This window comes from Hemitrygon akajei, chromosome 8 (genome assembly GCF_048418815.1).
Source record: "Hemitrygon akajei chromosome 8, sHemAka1.3, whole genome shotgun sequence".
Classification (NCBI taxonomy): Eukaryota; Metazoa; Chordata; class Chondrichthyes; order Myliobatiformes; family Dasyatidae; genus Hemitrygon; species Hemitrygon akajei.
Genome location: NC_133131.1, coordinates 77,870,638 through 77,898,281, shown reverse-complemented (window position 1 = coordinate 77,898,281; position 27,644 = coordinate 77,870,638). Strand labels below are relative to the sequence as shown.

At 39.7% G+C, this 27,644-nt stretch overlaps 1 protein-coding gene across 2 annotated transcripts in view; it reads left to right on the top strand.

Annotated features, from left to right (window-relative positions):
• The window catches only part of trim33 (tripartite motif containing 33), a 199,205-nt gene that overhangs the window by 120,345 nt on the left and 51,216 nt on the right, over positions 1-27,644 (top strand). For both annotated transcript variants that reach the window (XM_073054071.1, XM_073054072.1), the window contains exons 5-7: positions 24,484-24,600; positions 26,609-26,723; positions 26,820-26,966. In XM_073054071.1, coding sequence (XP_072910172.1) covers positions 24,484-24,600; positions 26,609-26,723; positions 26,820-26,966 — 379 coding nt within the window. The remainder of the gene's footprint in view (positions 1-24,483; positions 24,601-26,608; positions 26,724-26,819; positions 26,967-27,644) is intronic.

Genomic DNA, 27,644 nt, shown 5'->3' with positions numbered 1-27,644 from the left:
CAGCACATTCCTTCTTGGATAAAGAGACCAAAACTGTTCACTATACTCAAGGTGAGGCCTCACCAGTGCCTTAGAAAGCATCACATCCCTGCTCTTGTATTCAAGACCTCTTGAAATGAACGCTAACATTGTATTTGCCTTCCTTACCACTGACTCAACCTGCAAGTTAACCTTTAGGGTGTTCTGCACAAGGACTCCCAAGTCCCTTTACAGCTCAAATTTTGTAGATATTCTCCCCATTTAGAAAATACTCTGCATATTTATTTCTGCTTCCAAAGTGTATGATCGTGCATTTTCAATATTGTATTTCATTTGCCACTTTCTTGCCCATTCTCCTAATCTAAGTCCTTCTGCAGCCTGCCTGTTTCATCACCACTACCTGCCCTTCCACCAGTCTTCGCTCCATGCCAGAATCCAATAATTTTTGAGAGGTAGAATATTTTCTAACAGGAAGTGAATTCAGAAATTGGAGCTGCAAAGGGGCTTGTTGAGTCCCGGTGTAGGATTCCATAAAGATTATCTGCTGGCTAAGTCAGCAGTTAGAAAGGCAAATGCAATGTTAGCATTCATTTGCAGAGGACTAGAATGTAAAAGCAAAGATGTAATGCTGAGGCTTTATAAGGCATTGGTCACACCACATTTGGAGAATAGTGAATGATTTTGGGCTTCATTTCTAAAAAAGGATGTGCCTGCATCGGATGGTGTCTAGAGGAGATTTAAGAATGATCTTGGGACTGAAAGGGTTACTGTAAGGAGGGTTTGATGGCCCTGGGCCTGATTATTGCTAAAGTTTAGAAAAATGAGAGTGGGGGTCTTTTTGAAACCTATTGAATATTGAAAGATCTGCATAGAATGGACTTGGAGAGGATGATTCCAACAGTGAGTCTAGGACCAGAGGGCACAGCCTCAGAATAGAACGATGTAACTTTAGAACAGCGATGAGGAGGTACTTTAGCTAGATGCTGATGAAACTGGAGTTCATTGCCACAGATTGCTTTGGGGGCCAAGTCATTGGGTATATTTAAACTGGGGGTTGATTCATTCTTGATTAGTAAGGGTGCTGAAGGTTATGGGTAGACGGCAGGAGAATGGGGTTGAAAGGGATAATAAATCAGCCAATGTCAGATTGAATGACAGAGCAGACTCAATGGGCTAAATGGCCTAATTTTGCTCATATGTCTTATGGTAATCTTTACAAGATTACTTTACAAGTAATCTTGGATGAACTAGGTGTGGATGTGGAATTAATGTGGGTAGGTGGAATGAGTATAAAAGGGTATAATGCTCAGCATAGACATAGGCCAAAAGGTCTGTTTTCTCTGCTTTACAATAGACTCTCACGTATTCCTTGATTTTGTTGTACGGAAATGTTCCAATTTGTTTTCTCAGAACCAGTCAAAAATACTTCAGGATTTTGAAGGTGCTTTCCAAATTTTGCAAGTGTTGCTCCAATCTACCGTATCTTTTTTTTGTTCTATTTTGTTGGGTTTTCATGAAACAAGAGTGGGTCCAATCCCTCCCCACGCCTGCTCTGCCACTTAGACTCTTTTGTACTTGGTTAGCTTTTTACAAATTTGCACTGCAGAGCTATTTTGGCTACCAAATTATTTTGTGGTGGAATATTCAAAGTCCCTATTGTGTGAATATATGCTGTGGTAATTTCTACCATGCAGGTTAAGCATTAATATTTACTAGCAAATTAATAATCTGCTTAATTTTTGCAAGAGTGTTCCTTCAGAAATACATTGCTTATGTTTCTGAACCAGCTTATTAAATTAAGAGTTCAGATTTCACCAAAGGCAGTTTAATGACTTTTTACTGAAAATAAATCTTGTGGCACTTGAAAGAAAACAGCTCTAGATTGACAGCTGTGCATGGTTCACCTCTGGTGTTGTAGCAGGTTATGAAATGAAAATCTACTTTCACCAATCTGGGATTGAACAGTATTCTTGTTAGCTTTGTTCCCGCTCAGAAGATAAAAATAATTGTTAACATACGCAAATCTAACTTTTGAGTTGGCAAATTTTAAAATTAATCCACTGGGAGTAAATATAGATGATCATATCTTTGGGTTTTAGACCTTGTTTAAGGGTTTCAGAAGCATAAGGTCCTATGGCGGTTTTCAAATATTGTCCCTGTACAGTATGACTGTATCTTTTGTGCCAGGGTTGCTACCAGTTTTGCATTACTAGTGGATTACTGTATGTAGCTGAGTCCTTTATTAACCTAATGCAAAGATCTTCCAAAGAGTAACTTTGACTTGTGCCTTTCTTTTCATTGATTTCCTTTTGTTGACCTATTCTTTCATTTTGCTACACTGTTGTGTAAAGGATTCAACAGTTAAAATTCACCAGCTTTTAAGATGTGGAAGAGTTGAAACTTCAAAATTGTTAATTCCTGGTAGCAGTCTGTGCTTGCTGTGGTTTGAAGCAGAGACTGAAAGGAAACTGCCAAGTATAATTGGGAGACCTATCTGACTGACAATTATAAACACCTTTCCCAAAAAAATCATGAGGACCAATAAAAGAGTTGGGGGGAAATTCCAGATTGTTCTGAACACTCTGCAGTGCAGTGTTCGTTGCAAACAGAATTGTTTGCAGAAATGCTGTCCATTGGTAATCATCTTTGAATATTGCTACTTGTAGCACATTTTAGGAGTATATTAATTGGCATGTGCCTCAGCTGTATTTACAGAGCTTTGATAGTTCAAAGATGAAATTTACTCAAAAATAAGTGAGTAATAAGTGAAAAATAAGGATTTCATTAGAAGTTTTACATTTCAATAAATTGAGGATTGTGTGCATTAAAATTGTTCCTTTTCTGTTTTGTATATTTTACGCTAAATTGTTGAATGAAAATAATAAAACATGTTAGCATTTCTCACTGCTTTTTTGGTAAAGTGACTTGTTCCACTTACCAGTGTGTATTTACTTTTATTGTTTGGATTTAGTGACATTCAAACTGCATATTTGCACATAAAATGTGAAAAGTTTGGTGCTGCCATCTAGAGACTTCTCAGCCATATACTTGACCTAAGAACTGAATGTAATGAGCAGTGATAATTGACACCCTCATGTCTGCAGTTTTCTTCTCCTGTACCTCTGGATTATTTTATTGGAATTTACACCGGCTGAAGTATGTATTTATTTATTTGAGATAGTGCCTGGAATAGGCTCTTCTGGACTTTCAAGCCACACTGCCCAGGAACCCCTGATTTAACCCAAGCCTAATCACACAGATAATCAACCAGTACATCTTTGAAACATGGAATGAAACCGAAGCACCCGGAGGAAATCCACATGGTCATAGGGATAACGCACAAACTCCTTATAGGCAGTGATGAAAGTTGAACCTGTGTCCCCTGTATTGTTAAGTGTTGTGTCGTCCTATGGAAATTTCTACTATGCGGGTTAAGGATTAATGTTTACTTGCAAGTTACTAATTTTCTTAATTATTGCTTATGATTTTTTGGGGAATTGTTAGTATATGCTGATTTGTAATACCTTTACTGCCTCAGTTGATGAGTCTATCCAATCTCTTAATAACTGAGACCATAGACAGAGGAGCAGAGCTGGGCCATTTGGCGCATCAAGTCTGCTCCACCATTTGATGATGGCTGATTTATTTATCTTCTCAAACCATTCTCCTGTTTTCTCCCCATTATAACCTTTAACATCCTTACTAATCAAGAATCTATAAACCATTGCTTTAAATATACCCAATGACTTGGCATGCAGAGCCATTTGTGACAATGGATTTTATAGATTCACCACCCTCCGTCTAAAGAAATTCCTCATGTTCTAAAGGTACATTATTCTTTTGAGGGTGTACCCTCTGGTGCTAGATTCTCCAACTATTGAAAACATCTGCTCAGTCTAGGCCTTTCAGTGTGTTTCCTTATCAATGTCTTGATTTTTTTCTTTTGAATTGAAAATTTCTGAAGCTTACTACTCTAGCACACCCTATCCTCGTTATATGCGTCTTCAGACTATGCGGATTCAGTTATGTGAGGAACCTATTTCTACCAACCTCCTTATATGCGTCCAAAACACAGTTATGCAAGGAGCACTGCTTTCCCGCCAATACAAATCATGTGCGCATGCCTCACAGTCTCACTCCCACCAGTTTCACATTTGTTCTGGCAAGGTGTGGATGTGCGACCTTCTGCTCTTAAACTTGATTTTGTGCTTGAAATATTTAACTATACCTCCTAAGCGTCCAATGTCATGTCCTGGGCCATCAGCCAAGTGGCAGAGAACCGCTTTAACACTTGGAAAAAAAGTTGGAAATTATAAACAGTGCAGCATCAGGTGAAGGTAACACAGCTCTGGGGCGCTACTGCTGAGAACAGAATCTTGCCTTTAAAGTTCTTTTGTTGCTTGACAATGCGCCAGCCCATCCTAAACACTTGGACAACATTCATCCTAACATAACAGTGTGTTTCCTGCCGCCTAACACAACATTGCTGATTCAGCCACTTGACCAAGGTGTGATCCACATTCAAGGCGTGTTTTTTTTTACGGCCAACTATCTCTCAGATGCTGCAAGCAACAGATGATTTTGAAAATCCCGGGAGTTTACCAATGGTGAGGGAATGGTGGACGAAGGACATGGACCCAAGTTTAGACGGAGTCAGCATTTCAGTGGTTCCCTGTCATCAGCCCTTCTTCCCTACAAGCAAATTTATGCTGAAAAACAAAATGCTGCCAAGCAAACAACCCTCACCACTTTATTCAAACCGTTGTCATTTCTGCTGGCAGCAATTCTAAGAGTTCTGTGAGTCTTCCTTCACCCCTTGCTCTGCTTGATATGATCCCGACACCACAACAACCACTCATCTCCCGGAGCGAACACACCTGTCAGTGTTAGTGAGTACTATACACCCTAGTATGTTAACTTTCTATGAATTATTACATTGAATATTACCTTAAATTGATGAAATATAATATGAATGTTGCCTTGTGGTACTGCTTTTGTGTTGTATTGGTATGAAAATGTGAATAAATTACAGATAAAACGTATTTAGGAAGCCCTCTGGAATGCATCCCTATTTTCTCCATTTTAAATAATCATTCACGTTATGTGTTTTCACCTTGTGTCGACTGCGAGGAATGTATCCCCCACATATAACAAGGATAGGGTGTATCTGGATCATGGATGTCAGCCGATAATGATCGATGGCTCCTGTAATGTGCAAAGTGACCTACTGGCATTGTTGTGGATCTCGTTGATAGTTTTGTTTCTAGAGTGGAACAATGATAGTTAAACAGATTGTTCCACTCCAGCACAAAGCTTGTTCTGGGTAAAATATTGCAGGAGGAACATTAAGGATGCAGCTATGTTACATTCATTATGACGTATCTGATCATGTTATTGAGTACTGCATGTATAATAGATCTGAAGATAGAAAAATATTGCTGAGGATTGACTTCCACATCTAGGAAGCATCCTTTTGTACAGTGGAAGCTATAAAATTTATATTATGTGAATATATTCCAGAAAAGACTAATTGAATTGTTTTCCATTACTTGGTGAAGCAAATTGCACTTTCTTCGGGTAGCACTGAGATTTGATTTTTCACTCATTTTCTTTAAAAATGTTGTTTACCTTTATAATTATTTCTAGAATTGCATATGCAATAGTTCTATTCAAGTTATCTCGTCAAATGTGATAAGATGGAGAGAATTAAGTGAGTCTCGATTGTACTGTTCATAAGAAAATAGAAGCAGGGGTAGTCTAATCAGACCTCATACCTGCTTTGTTAATCAGTAAAATCTTTCTTGTACTCTCATATCCCTTGATGTCTTCAATGCCAATAAACTTGTCAGACTGTCTTGCATTTACTCAGTGCCTGAGTGCTCTTGAGTAATGATTTCCTCTCCTTCCCTTTTTGCTTGGTGGAAAATCATTTTCTATCAGTTGTGAATGCCAATTGTCTAGATGCTTCGAAATGAGAAGCATGATCATTGTGCCTAATTTATCAACCTCAACAATTTGGTTTAAACCAATCATCGACCATCAGGTTCTCTGCAGAGAGTGGTGCAGACAGCTCAGCGCACCTGTAGTTGTGAACTAACCATGATTCAGGACATTTTCAAGAACAGGTGTGTAAAACATCTCGTAAGATCATTGGGGACCTGAGTCACCCCAACAACAATCTATTCCAGCTGCTACCATTGGGGAAATGATACAGCAGCATAAAAGCCAGGACCAACAGGCCCCAGGACAGCTGCTTCCACCAGGCCATGAGACTGTAAACTCACGCTGATTTGAATGTACTCTATATTACATTGACTGTTCTATTTATTATAAAATATTATAAATTATTAAGATTGCCCATTTGATGGAGACTTAAGGTTGATTTATACTTCTGCGTAGAAGCCTACGCCGTAGCCTTCGTAAGTGGCCTGCGCCGTTGTGAGCATTTATACCTGTGCGTTGGTGTGTCTGTGTCACTCTGCAGTTCACCGCCACTAGTTGGCGGTGGGGTTTCTACGCCACTGTGTAGAATTTCTTCGTGTACTTCGAACAATAGCGACTGAAACTAAGCGTGTCATGTTGGAGTTGAAGCTAATAAATGTTGAACAAGGGTTACTTTTATTGAAATTACTTCAACGCAGAAAAGAGAGAAGACGTCGGAGGAGATGGTATGTACAACCATTGAACGGATTGAGGCAGAAGGAGGGTGAATTTGCTGTGCTTGTCCAGCCACTTAGAGACGTGGATGAGGAAATGCATTTCAAATATTTTTGGATGTCGGCAGGTAGATTTGATGATTTGGTTCATCATCTCCAACCATTTATTTTGCATCAGTGTACAGTATACCTATAGACAGGAGGAAATGCGATGCTACCAAGCGGACCAATCACAGTTGTTGCGGTCTGCGTCACCACGACGCACAGTTACATTTTTGGAGAGGTGCATGTCAGGCATAGAGGGTAGAGCGTAGGGTACAGTATAGGTTATGCGGCTACGCCGTAGGTATGGCGTTCATTTGATGCAGAAGTATAAATCAGCCTTTAACGTAAAGATTTTTACTCATTTATGTGAAGGATGTAAGAAATAAAAGTCAATTCAATTCAGTGGGAATAATTTCGTTAAACTTGTCCTATCACTGAACTGTTCCAACAACCTATGGGCTCGCTTTTAAGGACTCTTCATCTCATGTTCTTGATGTTTATTGTTTACTTATTATCGTACCTTTGTATTTGCACAGTTGTCTTTTGCACTTTGGTTGTTTTGTTTCCCCTGTTGGTTGCAGTCTTTCACTGATTCTATCATGGTTCTGGATATGTCCACAAGAAAATGAATCTCAGTGTTTTATTTGGTGACATGTACTTTTCAAAGCTCAAAGTAAATTTAATATAAATGAGTTCACCTCTGGTGGTTCAGTAGGCATATGTCATGCTTGTCTTCAGATGCCAAGTAGGATATTTAAAGGGAGTCCAGTAGCTGGTAACTTGAATGAGCAGCCAGAGGTGACGGTGAAAACAGAGACAGTTCAATATTTAAGAGGCATTTGGGTAAGTTCTTCTATGAGCAAGGATGAATATGGAATTAACACAGATGAATGAGGATTAGCATAGATTAGGGTGTCTCAATTGGGGTTCCATGAGAAGTTGCTAGGGGTTCCACGAGATTGTGATTTAAAAAAAACACTGCTTTTTGAACTTAGCACAATGAGTGATGCTATTGCTCACAGTGGTGGCCAGTGACTGAGCAGCCCCGTTAACAATCTCGTTTGAGGTCTCTTAGCTCAGTAGGGCAGTGTTTATTTGGGGTGAATCCATTTTCGGCTTTTGATCCAAGATGGGGGAGGCAGTTGATAATTGGTCTGCTGTATTGCACAAAGGAGAGGGTGGTAAGCTGATGAGCAGCCTGAAGTGCGTTTTCTGAGCATTGAATGGATTCGCCCAACTTGGGTTGTGACATCAGCCAACTGTTTTGGAGGAATTGTGTTGGCATCTATACTGATGGTGTCCCAACAATGGTTGGTTCCATGAGAGGTTTTGTTTCTCTTCTTTAAAAGGAAGAAAATCCTGATGTTGTCACAACACACTGCTTTCTTCAGAGATGCTGATGTTCAAAGGAGGGAAAGATGTGCTTGGTAGTGGGATCCCGTTGGAGGTGGCGGAAGTTACGGAGAATTATACGTTGGATCCGGAGGCTGGTGGGGTGGTAGGTAAGGATAAGGGGGACCCTTTCCTGAGTGGGGTGGTGGGCGGATGGTGTGAGGGCAGATGTGCGGGAAATGATAGAGATGCGTTTGAGAGCAGAGTTGATAGTGGAAGAAGGAAAGGCTCTTTGTTTAAAAAAAGAAGACATCTCCTTCGTCCTGGAATGAAAAGCCTCATCCTGAGAGCAGGTGCGGCGGAGACGGAGGAATTGTGAGAAGGGGATAGCATTTTTGCAAGAGACAGGGTGGGAAGAAGAATAATCCAGGTAGCTGTGAGAGTCTGTAGGCTTATAGTAGATAGGCCGTCTCCAGAGATGGAGACAGAAAGATCAAGAAAGTTCTCCCCCCCCCCCCCACTTTCTTTTCTTTCTCTCTCTGCCCATCACTCTGCCTGTTCTCCATCTCCCTCTGGTGTTCCCCTCCTCCTTTCTTTCTCCCTAGGCCTCCCGTCCCATGATCCTTTCCCTTCTCCAGCTCTGTATCCCTTTTGCCAATCACTTGTCTGGCTCTCAGCTTCACCCCACCCCCTCCGGTCTTCTCCTATCATTTCGCATTTCCCCCTCCCCCTCCTACTTTCAAATATTTTACTATCTTTCCTTTCAGTTAGTCCTGACGAAGGGTCGACAGCGCTTCTCCCTATAGATGCTGCCTTGGCCTGCTGCGTTCCACCAGCATTTTGAGGATGTTTGAGCTGACAGATGAATTGCAAAAGTATTTTCAAGAAAATAGGCCAGATTTTGGTGAGTACTTTGAAGATGAAGAATGGCTGCAGAAACTAGCACACTTAGCAGACATTTTTCAACATATGAACCATTTGAATAATTCTCTGCAAGGCCCTGGAGAAAATGTTTTGACTTCAAGTGACAAGATTCTTAGATTTTAAAGGAAACTGAATCTTTAGAAAAATCGTGTTGCAAAGGAAATCTTGAAATGCTTACACTACTTCCTGGGCTTGAGTGAGGAAGGATATCACAGTCTCGAGTCTTATTGAAAACCACTTGGAAGAACTGCAGAATGAAATTGAACAATACTTTTCCTCCTTTCAACATAAGTGTATGACTGAATGAGGGACCCTTCCTCTGAATCTTCTGCTCAGCCTGAGAACTTGACTTTGAGAGAAGAGGAAGAACTTAGAGCGGCAGTCTGATCGTGCACTCAAGATGAGATTTACTGACCAACCCTTGGACAGAATCTGGATTTCTGTGAAAGAAGAGTATCCTGCCATTCATAGAAAACAATGAACATTTTGCAGCAGTTTTCAACTTGAATGCATGAGCAAGCTTTATCTTGTTTAACAAGCAACAAGAGCAAAGATAGAAATTGTCTCCTTTCAGTTGAAGGTGAAATCTGTGTGCGCTTACCTCAGCCCAGATTTGAGTATTTGTGCAGCAAAAAACAAGCACAGGTTTCATGTGCTAGGCCTATATTTCACCGTGATCATGTCACTTAGTAAGAAATGCCTTTTCAAAGTCTTGCATAAGATTGTTTTAGGCTATATTTTTATTCGTATCGCTTTGGCTTATGGTTTTTAGTAACATTACTATTCAAATTGTCAATAAATTTTCATGTTGTAAATAGCATTAATTAAAATCAATTTACTATCTTCATTTAAATTAAATCTGCCAAGCCTACTTTAAGAAAAATTAAATCCCATTTTGATTTAGGCCAGTTATTTAACAGTTTATTATGTTTGACTTGTGAGTTTTAAAAAATTTATGAAAGGAAAATAAAGATTAATTTAATGAAAGGTCATCTAAGCTTAACTATCTTGTTTTCTGTTTCATTTTACCTAACTTTGTTAAAAAAACTGAAATATATTGCATGTTTTGTGGTTACTTTGTAGTTTCCTGAAGATTTTTTTAGTTCTGTTCATCTATTTGTATTTATCATCTAAATTCACCTATTTATGAATGCTGTTCCCATATCAGATGGTCTTCAGTTTTATTATTTTCCTCTTTTACCCTGTTTTTAACATGGTTACTGAACTGGAAGTGTTCTCTTTGTGGACTGTTCCTTCATCGACCTTAGTACCCTGCTGTACTCATTACATTACCCACCCCTATATCATTAATATTCATCTTTACCTACAACTTTAGTTAAAGGCAGTGCAGATGGAATTACTGAGGTTCCTGCTACTCCATTTTACCTTCAGATTTATAACCATATTTTGTTACATCTTCTATCTTCCACCCCCATGACTCAGTAGTTCCACAAAAATAATCGATTAATCTCAGAAACATTGGCTGTCTTCTCCCTAGTGCATATGTTAATACCAGAGCCTGCAGCTCATCAATTCTGAGGTGAAATTTCTTGTACTGCAGATTTATCGTATGTGAAGTTACCATGAATCCAAGTAGTTTCTGTCAACTGCCACATTACTTTCCCTTCCCTGCCTGTTCTTCAATTTATTTCCCTCCACCACCACTTTGACCTGCTTGACTTCCATTTACATAATTCCAGTTAACTATCTCTGATTTGTAATTCTTCGATTTCATATTTCTGCAACTTGGTAATCACAAGGTTGAGAATATAAGTGTAAAACTAATAATGCTTCAAAAATGAAAAAAGTACACTATATTCTACAGATGCTGTGCTTTTTTTCTTAGGAGTCTGGCATTGGCTTTAACTATTGTCAAATGCATATCTTTTATTAAAAGCCATTGATTGGAAGAATGCAAGGGTTACCTTGTGTTCCTCTTACCCTTTGGTAATGAAGCCAGTTGCAATGCCTTGAGGTTAAAGTAATCCAAATTGATGCTATACTGACCAGGGTTCACTGAGGAAATCATGAAGGCCCTCAGTACAACTCTTTAAGATTTTGATATTTAAAACTGTTCTTTGGACTATAGTAGAGACACAATTCAGAAAATTGATAGGATCTTTGGAGTTTTCTTCAAATTAATGGGGATTTCCAATAAATTTTCCCGGTATTTTGTGTGTTTTGAGAACTGCAAGATGATGCTTAGTGGTTGATGCTGAAGGGATTTTTTTTTCTTCACTGGTTCTCTATGTCAGCAAGCGAATCAGATACTGGCACTAGTAAGTATCTGTCTGATTGATGTTAAACACTCTCTAGATGACACAAGTTGTAATGCAATAGATTCAATATAGAGTGAACATTGCACATGTGATCTGTTTTTCAACTTTTTTGAAAGTGCATAAAAATTGGAACATAAAAGATGTTGACCCTTTTTCTGCCTGCACAGATTTTTCTTGCTCTTGATTATTTTCCTTCAAAAATGAATCCCTCCCTATCCTGTTGCATTGTTTAATTGGAATGAAAATTTGGGCAAAATTTAAATGCTACTTTGGCCAAAATTTTTAAAAAGAACAGGTCTGTGATTTTTACCCAGGAACCATCCAGTTGTTCACTGGATAAATTTTGAAATTATTTGTTATTACATCATTAGCTTGTGACGTTTTTGTGCTAGTGACCATGTTTCAAAGTGTAAAATATATTTTTACGTATATACTTGGATTTACTCCTGTTACTCAGTAGTTCACCAACTCGGTGCTATTTCTGAAATTCTGTTTAGGTAATTGACAAGAACAAAGAAGGATTTTTGAAGTCAAGAAGTGTAATCCTATTTGTATATGAAATATTCTCAAAATTAGTCCATACAGTAAAGTGCGCAAAGATCAAAATACTGCTTTACGTAACTAATCCCTCATCAAGGATTTCATTTAAGGCTGGAATTAAATGGGTGGGTAATGCTATAATTTTTTTGAGATCTAGCACAGTATCAGGCCTATCCAGCACAATTGCACCATGAGACCAATTAACATACCGTAGATTCCGGATTTTAAGCCGCTACTTTTTTCCCACATTTTGAACAGCTTTGAACTTTGCGGCCTATAATCCAGAGCGGCTAATACATGATTTTTTTTCATGCCGCCTCGTAAACATTTTGCCTCATAACAGTAGACCAATAAAATTGATGAGTAGTTCACAGAGGTCCAATGAAATTGTACGATAAATCAAGCGCACTTTCACAATTAAATTATTGTAAATCAGTCATTTGTACTCACCCTCATCAACATGGAAAACACTCGAAGCATTGTGCTGCCTTATGGCAGTTACTTAGTTTATAATATTTTCGCTTAGTAATTCATTTTCTAGTTAAAGTTAGAAGAGTTTTAACTATATTTGTTTTCTGTACTACATCGCGGGATGCTATGACGTCACACCCGGTTTCGCGGTGTCTTGTGGGAAAATGCCGGTTTGCGATGAAACGGGACGGAGGGAGGGAGCGCATTACGCGAGCGGCTTTGGATCTGAGCGAACGCTGCTTTTAAGTTAAAGGTGATCAATAACTTTTCATGGTAGGCTGCAATATATATATTTTTTACCAGTCGTTAGGAGATATTGGAATGTTGTTCAGTAAAGAAGTATACGCAACGTATATTTAAAAGTAGCCGCGTACGGGCACGGTTCGAAAAAAAGCATTTGCAATATGTATTTGTTTTTGTTACCATATGGATTTAATTAAAAGTTAAAAAAATCCTCACGTGTAATATCTTTCTGTGTAAATATCTCATATTACAACGTGGGACACCTGCGGCCGAAAATCCGGTGCGGCCTAAAATCCGGTGTGGCCTTTACAATTAAAAAATTGATTTTATTTCTAAAATTAGAGCCAGCGGCTTTTAATCAGGTGCGCTCTGTAGTCCGGAATCTACGGTACTAACTTGGCCGTATTTGGAATGTAGGAGGAAACCAAAGCATCCGAAGGAAATCCTGGGGAGTGAACAGACTCTACAGGCAGTGTTGGAATTGAACCTGGGTCGTTGACACTGTAATAGTGTTATGCTAACTGCTAGTTCTGTGTTTCCCCTGTTGGATTATGAATTGAGCAAAGAAAGCCCCTTGGAAACTACCAGCAAGAAACTCTAAGGACTTTTGAAGAAGGTGCAGATCTGTGTAATTACTCAATCTCTTGCCTCCACTACCATCCTTTCTGAGTTGCTGAATGTATGTCAGAATGGCTTCTGTCATTTAGAGGAGGGATGGGGTGAAGAAGTCATAAAACAATGTAAACAAAAAGTCCTTGTAGTTAATTGCCTTTTAGGCAAACTTAATTTTTTTCATGAAAATCTCCAGTTCATTAAACATAAAATATTGAAGCAGAGTTAGTTCGGTACATTGAATGAGGTCTGCCATTCAATCATGGCTGGTTCCCCCCCCCCCCACCAAAACCCCGTTCTTAAGCCTTCTGCTGTATCCAGTAGGTTTCAGTGAGACTCCCATCATCCTTCTGAACTCCAAATGGATGACCAGAACAATCAAGTACTCTTCGACATCACTCTTGTGATAATTCTTTTGAACCTCCTCTGGATGCTCTCCATGGTCAGTAACTTTCCTTAGATTTGATGCATGCTGGCCTTTGAAGTTTAAGATACCAGCTTTCATAAGTGGGATGTAGCCTGAGCAATGCACAGACATTTTCTTCTTTTCCCAGTCAACAACATCGTGCCACATGATCTTCAACCGAAAGAGCTGAATTTGTTCATGGTGTTAAGGTTTTAGTCCCAATTACTTGACAGACTAGATATTCAGCTACAGTTAGCCATTTTCATCATTAGTAATATGTTAAAATATTGTTTTCTGTCTTACAGATGGACAAAGACTTTGCCTTTCATTTATTTTACATATTTGTTTTATAGTGTAGATTTGAATCATATTACTTGGTAAACAAAGGTTTCAATAGACTTAAGCTATTTTACTTGGCAAAGTTACAGAGATGCAAGATTGTTTCAATCACATTTAAGTTTGGACTCCTGTAAATGTGAGAGTTCTACAAATTCAGAGACAGGAAAATCAATATATGGTGTGCTAATGGCCATTCTAATCTTGTGATTACTGCTTAAATTCAGAATTACTGAGAATCTGGGTGTCTGAATTGGCTGTGACATGAAGCATGATCTTGCAATCTTACACCAGTGCAGAACATGCAGAGGAAAAAGTCCCCAAGGGAGGCCAGAGTTAGGACTGAGGTGGTATTGAGAGTGATATTAATGCTGAAGAAAGATTGAATGTTTGCTATTGTAAAAGGCTGAGCTTGAGATTTATGGGCTGGGGTAGAATGTTGGGTCAGGATATTGGTGTATGGAATGGAATTTGGTTGACCGATGGCCTCGAGGGTAAGGGCTTTGGAGATGTATGAGTAGTAACAAGATGGCATTTTTGTCTAACAAAATGGAATCTGTATTGTACCAGGTTGCTTTGCTAATAGTGTTCATGCAACATTATGTTGATGGACCTTGAGTAAATAGCAAATTACAGAAAGACAAGTGAATTCAGTTACTGGAAGCATACCAAATACACTGACTAGGCAGATTAACAATGCACTCTGTCCTCGAACTGGCATGGGGTAGTTAACATTTGTGTAGAAAAAGTGACTGTGCCATTCGTTTTTTTTAAGCTTGTGTGATTATAGTCTTCTCTTGCAGCATGTAAAATAAATACACATGATTGATCCACTCTGAGGTGTAATTTATTAAAAGACGTTGCAAAAAGGTTATGAACAGGCCAGTTGCATGAGACTCGTAGGTTTGGATGATGGAAGTTGAGTGGTGCCAGTAACGAGCATTTGATTAGAGAATGCTCCTTTTGTTGGGCTTGGACCTGTTCAAAAATGGATTACCTCTTTCTTATTACATTTCCTACAGTGTGATTTATTAACCAGCCTCTCCTGCCCACACACATACTCATTAATAAGCAGAACAATGAGGAATTAAGCAATGGGCAAGGTTTTTGCATCCTCAGTTATGCTGTGTTTCAGGCCTGCTATCTACATCATCATTAAGATTATTTATACCTACTAAATGTCTTTTCTACCTGAGTTGTTATTTGGCTTTACAAACACTAGTGGTACAATCCTCATTTGTACCATAGATCCATGCACCAAGTCCATGGAACCTATTCTCTGTGTATAACATAACAGAAAATGTTGGTGTGTCTCTACTAGCCACTTATTTCTTGTTATTTAGAGATAGTACTGGAATAGGCCCTTCCAACCCTTCAAGCCATGTTACACCAGCAACCCCTGATAACCTTGATTTCACCCTAACCTAGTCATAGGACAATTTACAATGACCATTTAACCTATTCATTAAGTGTCTGGACTGCGGGAGGAATCTAGATCACCTGGGGAAAACCCATACATTACATGAGGAGGACATACAGAGACACCGGAATTCAACTCCACCTCAAGCTGTAATAACATGGTGCTAACTGCTATGCTACTGCGGCACCCATACTTATGTTTTGTAACTCCAAACCGTAAAACTAAATAAAGGAAAAAAAGTAGCCTGAAAGATGTGTGTAAACTTTGATTTTACTTTTAGTAAGGCATACACATGACATGGTGTGATGATGAGTGCCATTTATGTACTTTTACATATAAACTGTAATGAATTCTTTAAACAGAATGCTTAAACAGTATATTTACTGAAATATTAAGTATGCAAGACTTCCTACTTGGCTATAAACTCGATACAGAATGCATCTGATCTAAATACAATATACTATAGAATACAACTACGACGCAGACATCCACAGCTTAGTTTTTAATTGATACATTCAGATCTAAAGATTTTATCACTGTAGAGGATTTCTTACTCTTCTGGCCTAATGTCTTTCCTGACAAGGGCCAGGGGATCATTGCTTGACGGGTGAGGCTTGTGGCTGTGAAACAATCTCAGGTTCTGGGGCCGCCTCTGGTGGTTATAGGAGTTGACTTTGGTGCTGAAGGAAGTGTTTCTGACAGCTCCAGACACTTTACTTCTGGCATCCCAAGCTGCTCGATCTGCTGATCTATACCAGGCCACCAGACAAAGCTTCAATCCCAGACTTTCATTCTGACCATGCCAAGATGACCTGATGTAGCTTCTCCAACACCTCAGGTCTTAACTTGGATGGTACAGCTCAATCTCTGCATAGCGCAAACTCGGGCAAGTTCATCCCAGTGCTATTAAAAAGGGGAGAACTGGAGTTTCTTCTGCAAATTCCTGCCATTTGGAGTCGCCATATACACTTGAAATGATGTGGGATCTTTTGATTTCCCTTTGGATTATCTCTGCCATAATAGAGCAACTTTCAATTTGCATTGGGGAGAATATGTCAACAGGAGTGTCCTCTTGTAAGTTTTTCAGGTATTTCCTTTTCCAAGGGTAAATGGGGCACTCCACCATTTCCATAATCGTCTATCCTCTTGAGTTCAATCCTGTAATTGTGTCATCCAAGAAATAGAGCCTATTTCTGCATTCATGCTGCTGATTTTGATGGCACATCCTTCAGTGGGTTGAAAATGAACAGTAACGGTTGATGATCGGAACAAGGATACCATATAAGTATCCCAAGTCTCCCATATAAGTACTGGTTGAAATGTTTTACACCCTAAAGCAGAATCAAGGCATCTGTTTGAGCATAGGTTTTCTCTGCACCGATAAGGGAACCTGATGCAAAGCCTGTGGGGCATTCATTTCCATCAGTGATAACATGTGACATAACTGCACCTATTACCATAAGGTGAGGTGTCACAGGCAAGCTTCACTGGATGATGTGGATCATGAATGTATGAGTACAGTGTCTGACGTCATCATTTCCTTTTCCTTTTAGAAAGCTACTTCGCACTGCTTTGCCAATTGCCATTTCTTCCTGATCTGTAATAATGAGTTCAAGGGATAGATCACAGTAGCCAGGTTTGGAAGAAACCTGTAAGAATAATTGACAAATCCTCAAGAGGACCACAACTATGACATGTCTTTTGGTCTTGGATCGTCTGCCAGTGCTTAAATTTTCTCAGCGCACTTATGTGTCAATGGTGTGACCACAGTAAATGAAGCTTTGTTTAAAGAATTCACACTTGGTGTTTCATGCTCTGAGCCCATAATCTTCTAATCTTTTTAAGTGTCTTGAGATTTTGGAATTGTTCCTTGTCATCCTCATTGGTAACACAAGCCTGGACAGCCTTGCAGCAGCACTGGTCCATATCCTTCTGCCAGAATGGGAATGCTCCTCCAAAATAAAGCCTATATAGCGATAAAGCCCTTTGTGAGTGTTTATAATGAGAAACACTTTGGACTCTCCTTCCGTCTCCATCTGTAGGTAGGCTTCAGCTAAGTACTTTCCTCCAGAAAGGTTTGCAAACATATGCTGTGCAGAGGATATTGATCTACTTTCAGTGCTGGGTGGATGATGATCTTCAAATCACCACCACCCTTGGCTACTAGGACCACTGGCATTGCCCTTGGGCTCCACACAGCCTTAGAAAGAATTGTTTCAGCCTTCATGCGATCTAGCTCACTGACTACTTAATCACGAATGGAATAAGGAACTGGACATGCTTTGTAAATCTTGGTTTACTATTTTACCCATGATAAGTTTGAGTTTTCCAGTGCCATCCTTGAACACTGCTGTGGCATCATCCAGTACCTTCCATAATTCACTTTCAGGCTACGTCCACACTACACAGAATAAATCTGTGACCAAAGCCTTTTCTCTTCGTTTTGACCCTCTGTCCACACTGAAGCAGCGTTTTCCTCCCCCAAAAATGGAGCTTTTCTAAAATGCCCTCCAGAGTGTGTAAATTTGAAAACGCCAATTGGCCGGAGCAGTGTGGACAGGGTAACCGGAGATTTCTAGAAACACTGTCATGACGTGCCAGAACAGATGGCGGCATTTCATTGTTTTTTTGAACACAACCCCAACACAATCTTAACAATTTCAGAACAGATGGCAACGAGACAAGCCAGAAGAGTTAGAAGTGTACTCACCAAATACTTTGACCCATAACTTACTGAATAAATAAGTATACTCACATTGCCATTTTCTGTCCTTGCTCGTATGAAAGCGGTTTACCTATTTATGCAAGTACTTCTCTGACAATAGAGGTGTAACAGCCTAATGTAACGTTGTATGGAAGTACAAGATAACACTGATGCAGACATATTTTATACATTTAACAAGGCGCTTTATTAATGCAACAGTTAGTTTTTCAATGTTTGTCGTCAGCCGGGTCATACTGTCTGTGAACTCCCCGTCGGTTGCCTCTGTACGCTCTAGTATTTGTTTTTTTTTAGTTTTAAGTCCTCCTACACGAGAGCCAACAGCTGTCCATTGTTTGGCAATTTTGTTTTAAGATTTTCTAGTCTGTAACTGCTCAAACGTGACTTTCAATGTGAGATTTGACCCAAAACATGTAGTTTGTTTTCTGTAGATGTGTCCTCCGCATGCCCAGATTCGCCTAAATTCCTGTTTTAATGTGGACAGAGATATTTTCAAAAACGCTTGGTGTGGACGCCTATTGTTTTTACATGAAACCGGCGTTTTTCAAAATTATCCGGTCTAGTGTGGACATTGTCTCAGTTGACTCTTGCAGGAGATGTGGTATGCAAATGGTGGATAGATCTCCCAAGTTGTAGTTGTCCCAACCAATCTGAACCCCACAATGCTAGCCCTCCTGATTTACTGCATACAAGCCCAATGTGGCTTGTTGGTTGTTATATTTCACTGTTAATGTCATTCCCACAGGAGTTATCTTTTCTCTAGTGTAAGTTTTTAGTTGGATGTCTGCAGGCTTCAGTTTAGTATCTTTGAAATGCTGCTGATCACAAACTGATTTTGTGGAATGACTGAAGCAAGTCGAGCCAGTTTTCAATTCCATTTTAATGAAATTGCCAATGACTTCTTGTGTAAGCCATATTGCAATGGTCCCCAACCACCGGGCTGCAAAGTATGTGCTACTGGGTCACAAGGAGATGATATGATTTGGCGATGTGAAACAATATGAGTCAGCTGCACCTTTCCTCATTCCTTGTCACGCCCACTGTTGAATTTGAACTCATGCGAGGTCGTCAGTCGCCTAAACGCAGTGATACCCTCGCGCCAGGGATCACTGGTTGGCCTCGGGTAACCGGCCACTTTGCGCAGCTGGTGAGAAGTGCCGTTGCTACTGGCCTGGAGCACAGACAGATGGGTGCCACCTTTAAACCTGTTTAGCACACCGAATGTTCGTGGGGAACCCAGTGCTAAAATATTTGCAGACGACCTAATTCGGGCTCAAGGTTTCATAAGTAGCAGAGCAGCTACCTCGCTGCGATCTACTGAAAGTCATCCCTCAAGCCAAACTTTTGTTGGCTGATAGATCCTATCTACCTACAAGGGTGCGCGCCCTGTCACACTCCTTGCTCGGTTGGTCGCTCTCTCCGGACTGCGACCACCGCGGCCCCGGCATGGGGACCTCCGGCCGTTACCTTGTCCTCTCACCCCACCCATGACGAGCTGTACCTGGCCAAGGTGTCTGGTGGTGGGTGGGTGGAGGCTGGAGTTTGGGCCCGGAGACTGTCTAATGAGGCAATGAAGCCCTCAAAACTGCTTCGGCACCTTGAGTCCAAGCACCCTGCACTTAAAGACAAACCAGTTGAGTTTTTTGAGCGTAAAAAGACGTGAGCAAGCGGGACAGAAGCAAGTGCTGAGAGCCACGAAAGCTAAATTGCGGAACAGACTGGACATAAGGAATCCCCTTCGAGTATCACTGTCTTCTATCACCCCTCAATGGGACCGTCTTGTTGCAGGCTCCCACTGATTCAGCGATATTAGTGTGTTGCAATGATTTTATATGTTCACACGAGGAAAATATGCGTTGTGTGTTTAATACCCAAATGTTACTTAAAACATTATGATGCTATTGACTTATAAATGAGTTATAATTGACTTATCACTATATTCATGTGAGGAAAATGTGCGTTGTGTTTAATATTAAATTTGTTAGATAAACCCTTTTAGAAACAAAATTGAGTGTATTAGCCACTTATAAGTGACTTAAAGTTGACTTATTACCTATATTCCGGTCATGATAAACACCCCCCCCCCCCGTCGGCCGGTCCGCAAGAATATTGTCAATATTAAAACGGTCCGCAATGCAAAAAAGGTTGGTGACCCCTGCCATATTGCATGCCTGTTTGTAAGTCTTAAAGCTACCCAGTCCTGTGTCACTCTCATCATTATTAGAAGTTTTCATCAACGGCATGCAAATTAGTCCTCTTGAAACTGCAGCATGCTTTTTTTTAATCGTTTTCACCTCTCCATGCAGTCATTTATTTTTGTCTGCCTGACAATGCTGTTTGCATGTGTCTACTTTGTTGCATTTTCTGAACATTTCACCTTTAAATTTGCATTGACCTAGAGTAGTGGTCGCCAACCCATCGATCACAACCGACTAGTCGATCTTTGAGACTTTCCCAGTTGATCCCGAAAAAATAAATAAATAAATACACAAATACTGTTGAGAGATTGTTTCCGGGTTGCGAGGTTTTAGTTCTGTTCTTTCTGTCCAGTGCGCATGCGTATAGCTCTCCCGCACTACACAGTGTAATTCACTGGTCCCCAATCACCGGGTTGCGAGGAAACACTATGAGTCAGCTGCACTTTTCCTCATTCCCTGTCAGCCCACTGTTGAACTTGAACCCACGCTGTCATCAGGCGACTAAATGCAGTGATACCCTCGCGCCAGGGATCACCGGTTGTCCTCGGACAGCCGGCGGGAAGTGCTGTCGCTACTGGCCTGGATCACTGCCTCTGAACCTGTTTAGCACACCGAACGTTTGTGGGGAACCCGGTGCTAAAATATTTGCAGACGACCTGATTCGGACTCGGCGTTTCGTAAGTATCAGAGCAGCTACTACGCTGCGATCTACTGAAACAAACTTTTGTCAGCCGATAGATCCTACAAGGGGGGTGGGCGGGCGGGCGCTCAGTCGCACTCCCCTGGTACGGGGACCTCCGGCCCTGACCTTGTCCTCTCACCCCACCCACAACCAGCCGCACCTGGCCAAGGCATCTGGCAGCGGGTGGGCGGGAGGCTGAGTTCGGGCCTGGAGGCTGTCTAATGAGACAATGTCTCAAAACTGCTTCAGTACCCTGAGTCCAAGCACCCAGCACTTAAAGACGAACCCGCTGAGTTTTCTCAGCGGAAAAAACGTGAGCAAGCGGGACAGAAGCCGAGAGCCGCGAAAACTAGAATAGACTGGACATAAGGAACCTGCTTCGAGTATCGCTGTATTCCGGTTGTGTTTAACACCCCCCCGCGCCCCCGTTGGCCGGTCCACGGTGCAAAAAAAGGGTGGGTACCCCCGGTGTTCATATATTATTTCTACTTCTGAGTTGCGGGGTTTTACTTCCGGTCTTTTCTCCCTGGTGCGCATGCGTGTAACTGATTGATGTGAGGTCGATCTTACCTTTTACTAAGGCCGAAGTAGGGGATCTTGGGCTTAAAAAGGTTGATGACCACTAATGTAGAGTATGTGAGGCCCTGCCACACATTTTGTTTGGCCAGATTTTGTGTTGATGTTGCAATTTTGTTCACTGTCACTTTCATTCCTGACTGCAACACAATTGCATCTCTGCTATTTCCATTGATACAGTGATTTCAGTTGCTCTTTTAAATGTTAGTTGTGCTTTCTTGTAAGATTCCATAAACTAAATGATCTCTGTGCATTATTAAGCTGATCACTGAACTGACAATGCCTCGTCTCTTCAATTCAGTCACTTAGACTGAAATGGACTCCCCTTCCTTTTGATTCCACTTATGAAAGCTGAAACATTTTGCAGTGAAGGATGGTTTTGGTTCTAAATGTTCCTGCATTATTTTCATGGTATCAGCAAAGCTTATTTTGGCTAGTTTGGTTAAATCAGTTAAATTTCTCATCAAATTGTATGCTCTCCACCTAATACATTCAGCAAAACTAACACTTGTTCTCATTGGCTATTTCATTTGCTTTAAAATATTGTTCATTTGTTCAGTATACATCAGGTAGTTATCTTTTGCACAATTGTACCCATGTCTTTCCAATGATTATCACCTAGATCAGGGGTGTCAAACTCATTTTAGGTCACGGGCCGGATTGAGCAAAATGCAGTTTCATGCGGGCCGGATCAGTCGGACGCGTGCGAACGCAGCTTTCGTTGCCTCCGTTTTTTCAGCCTGTTCTCATGTGTCTCAGTCTCTGCTATAACTACAAAGTGTTTCACTTTACAAATTCCGTTTCTTATGAAGAAGACTGCCGAATAAACACTAAAAACCCTGAAAACCTGGTACCTGAATAAACTCAGCATTAGCCATATCATACGCCATAGGCGCTTCGATTACTGGGGCCAGCTTTAATAGTAATTAGATATTATCTCGCGGGCCAAAGATAATTCCACCGCGGGCCTTGAGTTTGACATATATGACCTAGATTATCATTGTTTATGAACCCATGAATTCATCAGTTTTCTGCCTTTTTAAAAAAAACCCTCAACCACCTTTCTCCTTTTGCGAAGAAGAAACATGTGCTGCACACTTTTTAAAATCATTTCTTGCTGCATTTTTTTTAACTTAAATGTCTCGCTGTGCTTCAACAGGTTGGTAGTCAGCTTGGGTTCATTTAAAACTTCCTCATTACAATTATGTTTTGTAACCCCAACATTCAAAACTAATGAAAGAAAAACAAGGGAGCTGGAGAGATGCATGTAAACTTAGTTTTTAACTTTTAGTGAGGTATGCACATATGACGTGATGGTGTAATGATGTATGCCATTCACTTTTACATGTAACCCGTAATGAATTGTGTAATCAACAAATGTTTAGTCAAAAGAAGATATATACTATTACTGTAATATTAAATACACATCAATACTCCCCTGTTTATTGATGTCTTCAATCTGTGAGGCCACAAGCTCTGGAATTCTGTCAAATCTCTTTAGGGTCCCATTTCCTCCTCTTAAAATAATCCTTGAAACCCATCTGTTTTCAAGGTTTTATCTGTTTAATCTAGTTCTCCTTGGCTTGATGTCATTTTTATTTGCTTGATAGTGCTACTGTGAAGCTCCCTCGTGTGGTCTTGCTTCATAAGACTTTGAACAATGTATTGTTCTTTTTATCTTTCTCTATTACATTACTAATATTTTATCAACTTCAAAACAGCGCCCCAAATGATGGAAGCAAGTATGCCACATGTACTTTCATCACCTCGTCTACTTGTGTTCTCAGTTTCAGGGCCTTGTGTATGTCCTTGCCAAGTTTAGCTTCTCAAAATGCACCACTTATGAGTTAAATTCAATCTGCCATTCCCTTGCACACTTTCTCAGTCGATTTTAATCCTTTTGTAACTTTAGACAGTCTTCACTGTACCACCAATTTTGGTGTCATCTGCAGACTTGGTAATCTTGCCAACTACATTCTCTTCCAAATCCTTAAAATGTATGATAAACAGGAAAGGGTTTAACACCAATACTTGCGGCACACACTGGTTAGCATATGGATGTTAAAGACAGAGCTGACATATTTACAACCATGTTCAGCCAGAAACACCAACTGGAGGAGTCATCTTGGATCTATCTAGCAGACCCAACACGTCAGTTTTAAGCCTATTCAAATCACTCCACATTGTGTTAGGATAAGGCTTAGAACCAGGGATTAGACTAGATGTCACCCTGGCTGCAGCACAGAAGGCTATTCATGTCTCCAGCCAGAATATTCCAGTATAGTTGCAACACTGGTATGTACTCAACAATGTGCAGTTTGGTCCAGGTTTGCCCACTTCATGAAAAGCTTGACAAGTCCAGCAGTAAGTAAACATTAAAAGATAGATGATGGAATTTCTGAAATTAAAATGAAAAATGCTAAAGCAGTCAGCATATCAGGTAACATTTGTGGAAGCAGCGGTCGTTAATGTTTCAGTTCATAGGCTCTTCATCAGATCTGGGTAAGAGAAGAACATTGCTTTTCAGCAGCAGAGACGGTGAGAGAGATAGATAGAAGAACTGAAACATCTCTGATAAGGCCAAGAGGAGACAACTGAGTACAACGAAGGAACGTATCATCCTGACTTGTACCAAGTGTATTCTTGTACTTTGTGCTGGTGTACCATTTTCTGGGTGAGATGAGGAACCATATATATGCTTTAAGGTGGATGTTAAATGCTGCTTTGCAATAATTGAGTATACTGGCCAACATTTGCTATTCTACCAGCACACTAAAATTGATTCCCCGAAAATTATTTTTCTTGCATTCTAACTAATTGTCAAACTTAATTCATTAGATTAAAGATACTTGGTGCCAAAAAGGTCATGAGATTATAAAATTGTAGTGTGAACATTGGTAACCTTTCAAACAATTGCTTTTGGTCGATATTGTCTTATTCCTTTGGCAAGGATATAATAATTCAAAGCAGTTTTACTGATCTTCATTTCTCTCCTGAAATCAGTTTGAAGTATTTCATCTCCCTACAGTGATTTTGATAAATTTATCCTTTTTTATTTACAGATATCAATTTTTAGAAGAAGCATTTCAAAACCAAAAAATTATTATTGAAACTTTAATGGCCAAACTTCAAGAAAAGAAGAATTATGTGCAGTATGCAGCTAGCCAAGTTCAGAACAGGTATGTTCAGCTTATCAAATACTGCAGTCATGATTGTGCCCGATAAATTATTGCTTTATTTATTTTAATGAAGTCTTCTTGAGCTTGATGCTTTTGGGATAACTTTTAGTAGTTCAGAATGAACCATATAGCTTCATCGTAGTCTCTGTAACTTTTCATGCTCAAATACAAGGTCTGTTTCTTTTAATATAAATAGTGCAAGACTTGTGCCCAAAATCCGTCAGTATTGTACAGCCCTGCTTTTTGTGTTCGGACACCATTATCTGAGTTCTATTAATTCATTGCTTGTGAGCATGCTATGCTGTCTGTGCCTTGGCGATAACATTTCAAACAATTAAAATATTACATGAACTCATACATTTCATTGTATGTTTTCCTTGCCTAAGAAAGGATATGCTGGCATTGGAGACGTTCCAGGAAAAGTTCAAGAATAATCTCAGAAGTGAAAAAGTTAACAGTGTTTGAATGCTCTAAGCCTGTACTCGCTGAGTTTAGAAGAATGAGGGAGAAATCTCATTGTAACCTATTGAATATTGAAAGGCCCAGATAGACTGGACATGCAGATGTTTTCTGTAGTGGGGGAGTCTAGGAATAGAGAACACTGCCTCAAAATAGAAGGATGTCCCTTTAGAACATAGATTGAGAAGAAATCCTTTAGTCAAATGGTGGTGAATCTGTGGAATTCATTGCCACAGATAGCTGTGGAGGCCAAGTCATCGGGTATATTTAAAGTGGAGATTCATAGGCTTCTGATTAGTCAGGGTGCCAAGGGTTATGGAGAGAAGGCAGGAGAATGGGGTTGAGGGAGATAATAGATCAGCCATGATGGTATGGTGCGACAGACTTGATGGGCTCAACGGCCTAGTTCTACTCCTGTGTCTTATGGTCTTGTACTTGGGGTCAGTATAACGTAGTTTCATTAAATTGATTCCAGGAATAGCGATTTTATTTTAAGACTGAGTAAGATTGACCTATTGAACTCATGTTTGTAGAAACGAGGTGATTTCATTGAGAGGTTTTGAAGGGAATCACATAAATGGTGAGGCTTTTTCCTACATAAAGAATAATGCGCATGAAGATTCATTTAGGACTGAAGTGACAATTATTTTGTGAGGTTATAAAACTCTGGAATTTTCCAAATCAAAGCATTGTGGATCAATTAATAATGTTTGAAACTAAGACTAGTAGACCTTTGGGATTAATGGATCAGTGTCTTTGGTGATTATACAAGAAAGTAAAGCTAAGTGGTGATTATAGATTATCAGCTCATTTTGTACCTTGTACAATTTTCTTGGAAAGAAATTTTAGTTAAGGGTAAAAAATATTTGCTTAGTGATATTGGTGCTGTCAAATTAATGTTGAAGGTATATTGGAAGGAGAGGACTATTGAGTCATTTTGCAGGAAAGTGGAATTAATATAAATGCTATAGAACAAATGCAAGTTAAATGACTTGAAACATTTAGATAAGCCGTGAATCCTTTCTACATATCTTAATGAAGGACGGAATGAAGCAATATAAAAAATTTTTTCATAAATATGAGTGCTTCACAAGTAATGTTAACCAGTCTCCAGTTAGAATGTACCTTCAACCTTTAATGATAGGAACCAATTATTGGTTCCCATCATTGGGTCAATTTTGAATCCACCTCACTAGCTGCCCCTGAATCCCATTTGACCTAACATTCCACATCAACCTGCAGGCAGGGCTTTGTCAAAGGTCTTAACGGTCTTCATTAAAAGTCCATACTGATGATATCCTCTGTCCTTTTTGTTATCTCTTTGGAAAAGCTCCAGAAGATTGTCAGACATAGTCAAGTTTGCAGTTGTTGTTAGATCTTCCTAGAATTAAATAATTAGCTTTCAACTTCAAATTATTGCTAGTTTTTTTTGTACCTAATGAATAGTTCTATCAGTAAGCTCAATTGTTTAAACTATTCTAGGGTAAAACAGAATCTTAGATTACTTTTAAATTGATGTTTTGAAAATTAACTTGGTCCATATTTTTAGGTTAAATGAAGTCAATGATACGAATAAGAAAGTTGAGCATGATATTAAAGTTGCTATCTTCACTCTCATTAATGAGATAAACAAGAAGGGCAAGAACCTGCTGCAGCAATTAGAGGTAAGATGCAAGTATTTGAGTATTGTGGTGATCTTTGTATTGTGATTATAACCCATTGCTCACTTTGACTGGTTTTCACTGCTCACTTTTCTACAGAATGTAACAAAGGAAAGACAGATAAAGTTACTGCAGCAGCAGCAAGATGTTACCAGTCTTGCTAGGCAGGTGGAGCATGTAATGAATTTTGCAAAGTGGGCTATCTCCAGTGGAAGCAGTACAGCACTACTTTACAGCAAGCGTCTGGTAAGGCAGTTGAAATCATATAATATTGCATATCGGCCCAAAGGACTTAATGTTATTGCAATGGAAAGACCAAATTTCAATTTTGATAAAAGTAAATGCTGGTTTAGACCAATTGTAGGGGTCTCATTCATTTGTTCTATAAAATTCTGTGCAATCCTGGGACCAGAGTAAAATTAAGGTTTCTCATGAAGTAAATTATTTCAAGTAAGAAACTTCATGTTCATGTTTTCAATTGTCATAAATTGAATTGAATAATACTTGATCCTTTAAGAGAATTCCTGATATGATCAAGAAATATCTTACCACACTATACTCATTCTTATAAGAGGTTGTTTCTCACCTCTTATAAGGTTTACTGTCTTGGGCGTAGGTTTTGATGCCTCATCTTGCTGAAGAACATTAAGGTTGGAAATTAAGATTCGTATTCTGTGTGGGTCACGATTGCATGTCTGAATAATAGATGTACTGGAAATTGCAATCAGGTTAGAGGAAAAATATTAGGCCCATCAGCAATATTTTGTCCAGAAGGCTTAGCACAGTAGCATAGTGGTTAGCACAATGCTTTACAGTTCCAGCGACTTGGATTCCATTTCCTGCTGCTCTCTGTAAGGAGTTTGTACATTCTCCCTGTGACTGTATGGGTTTCTTCTGGTTGCTTGAGTGCTTCCCACAGTCCAA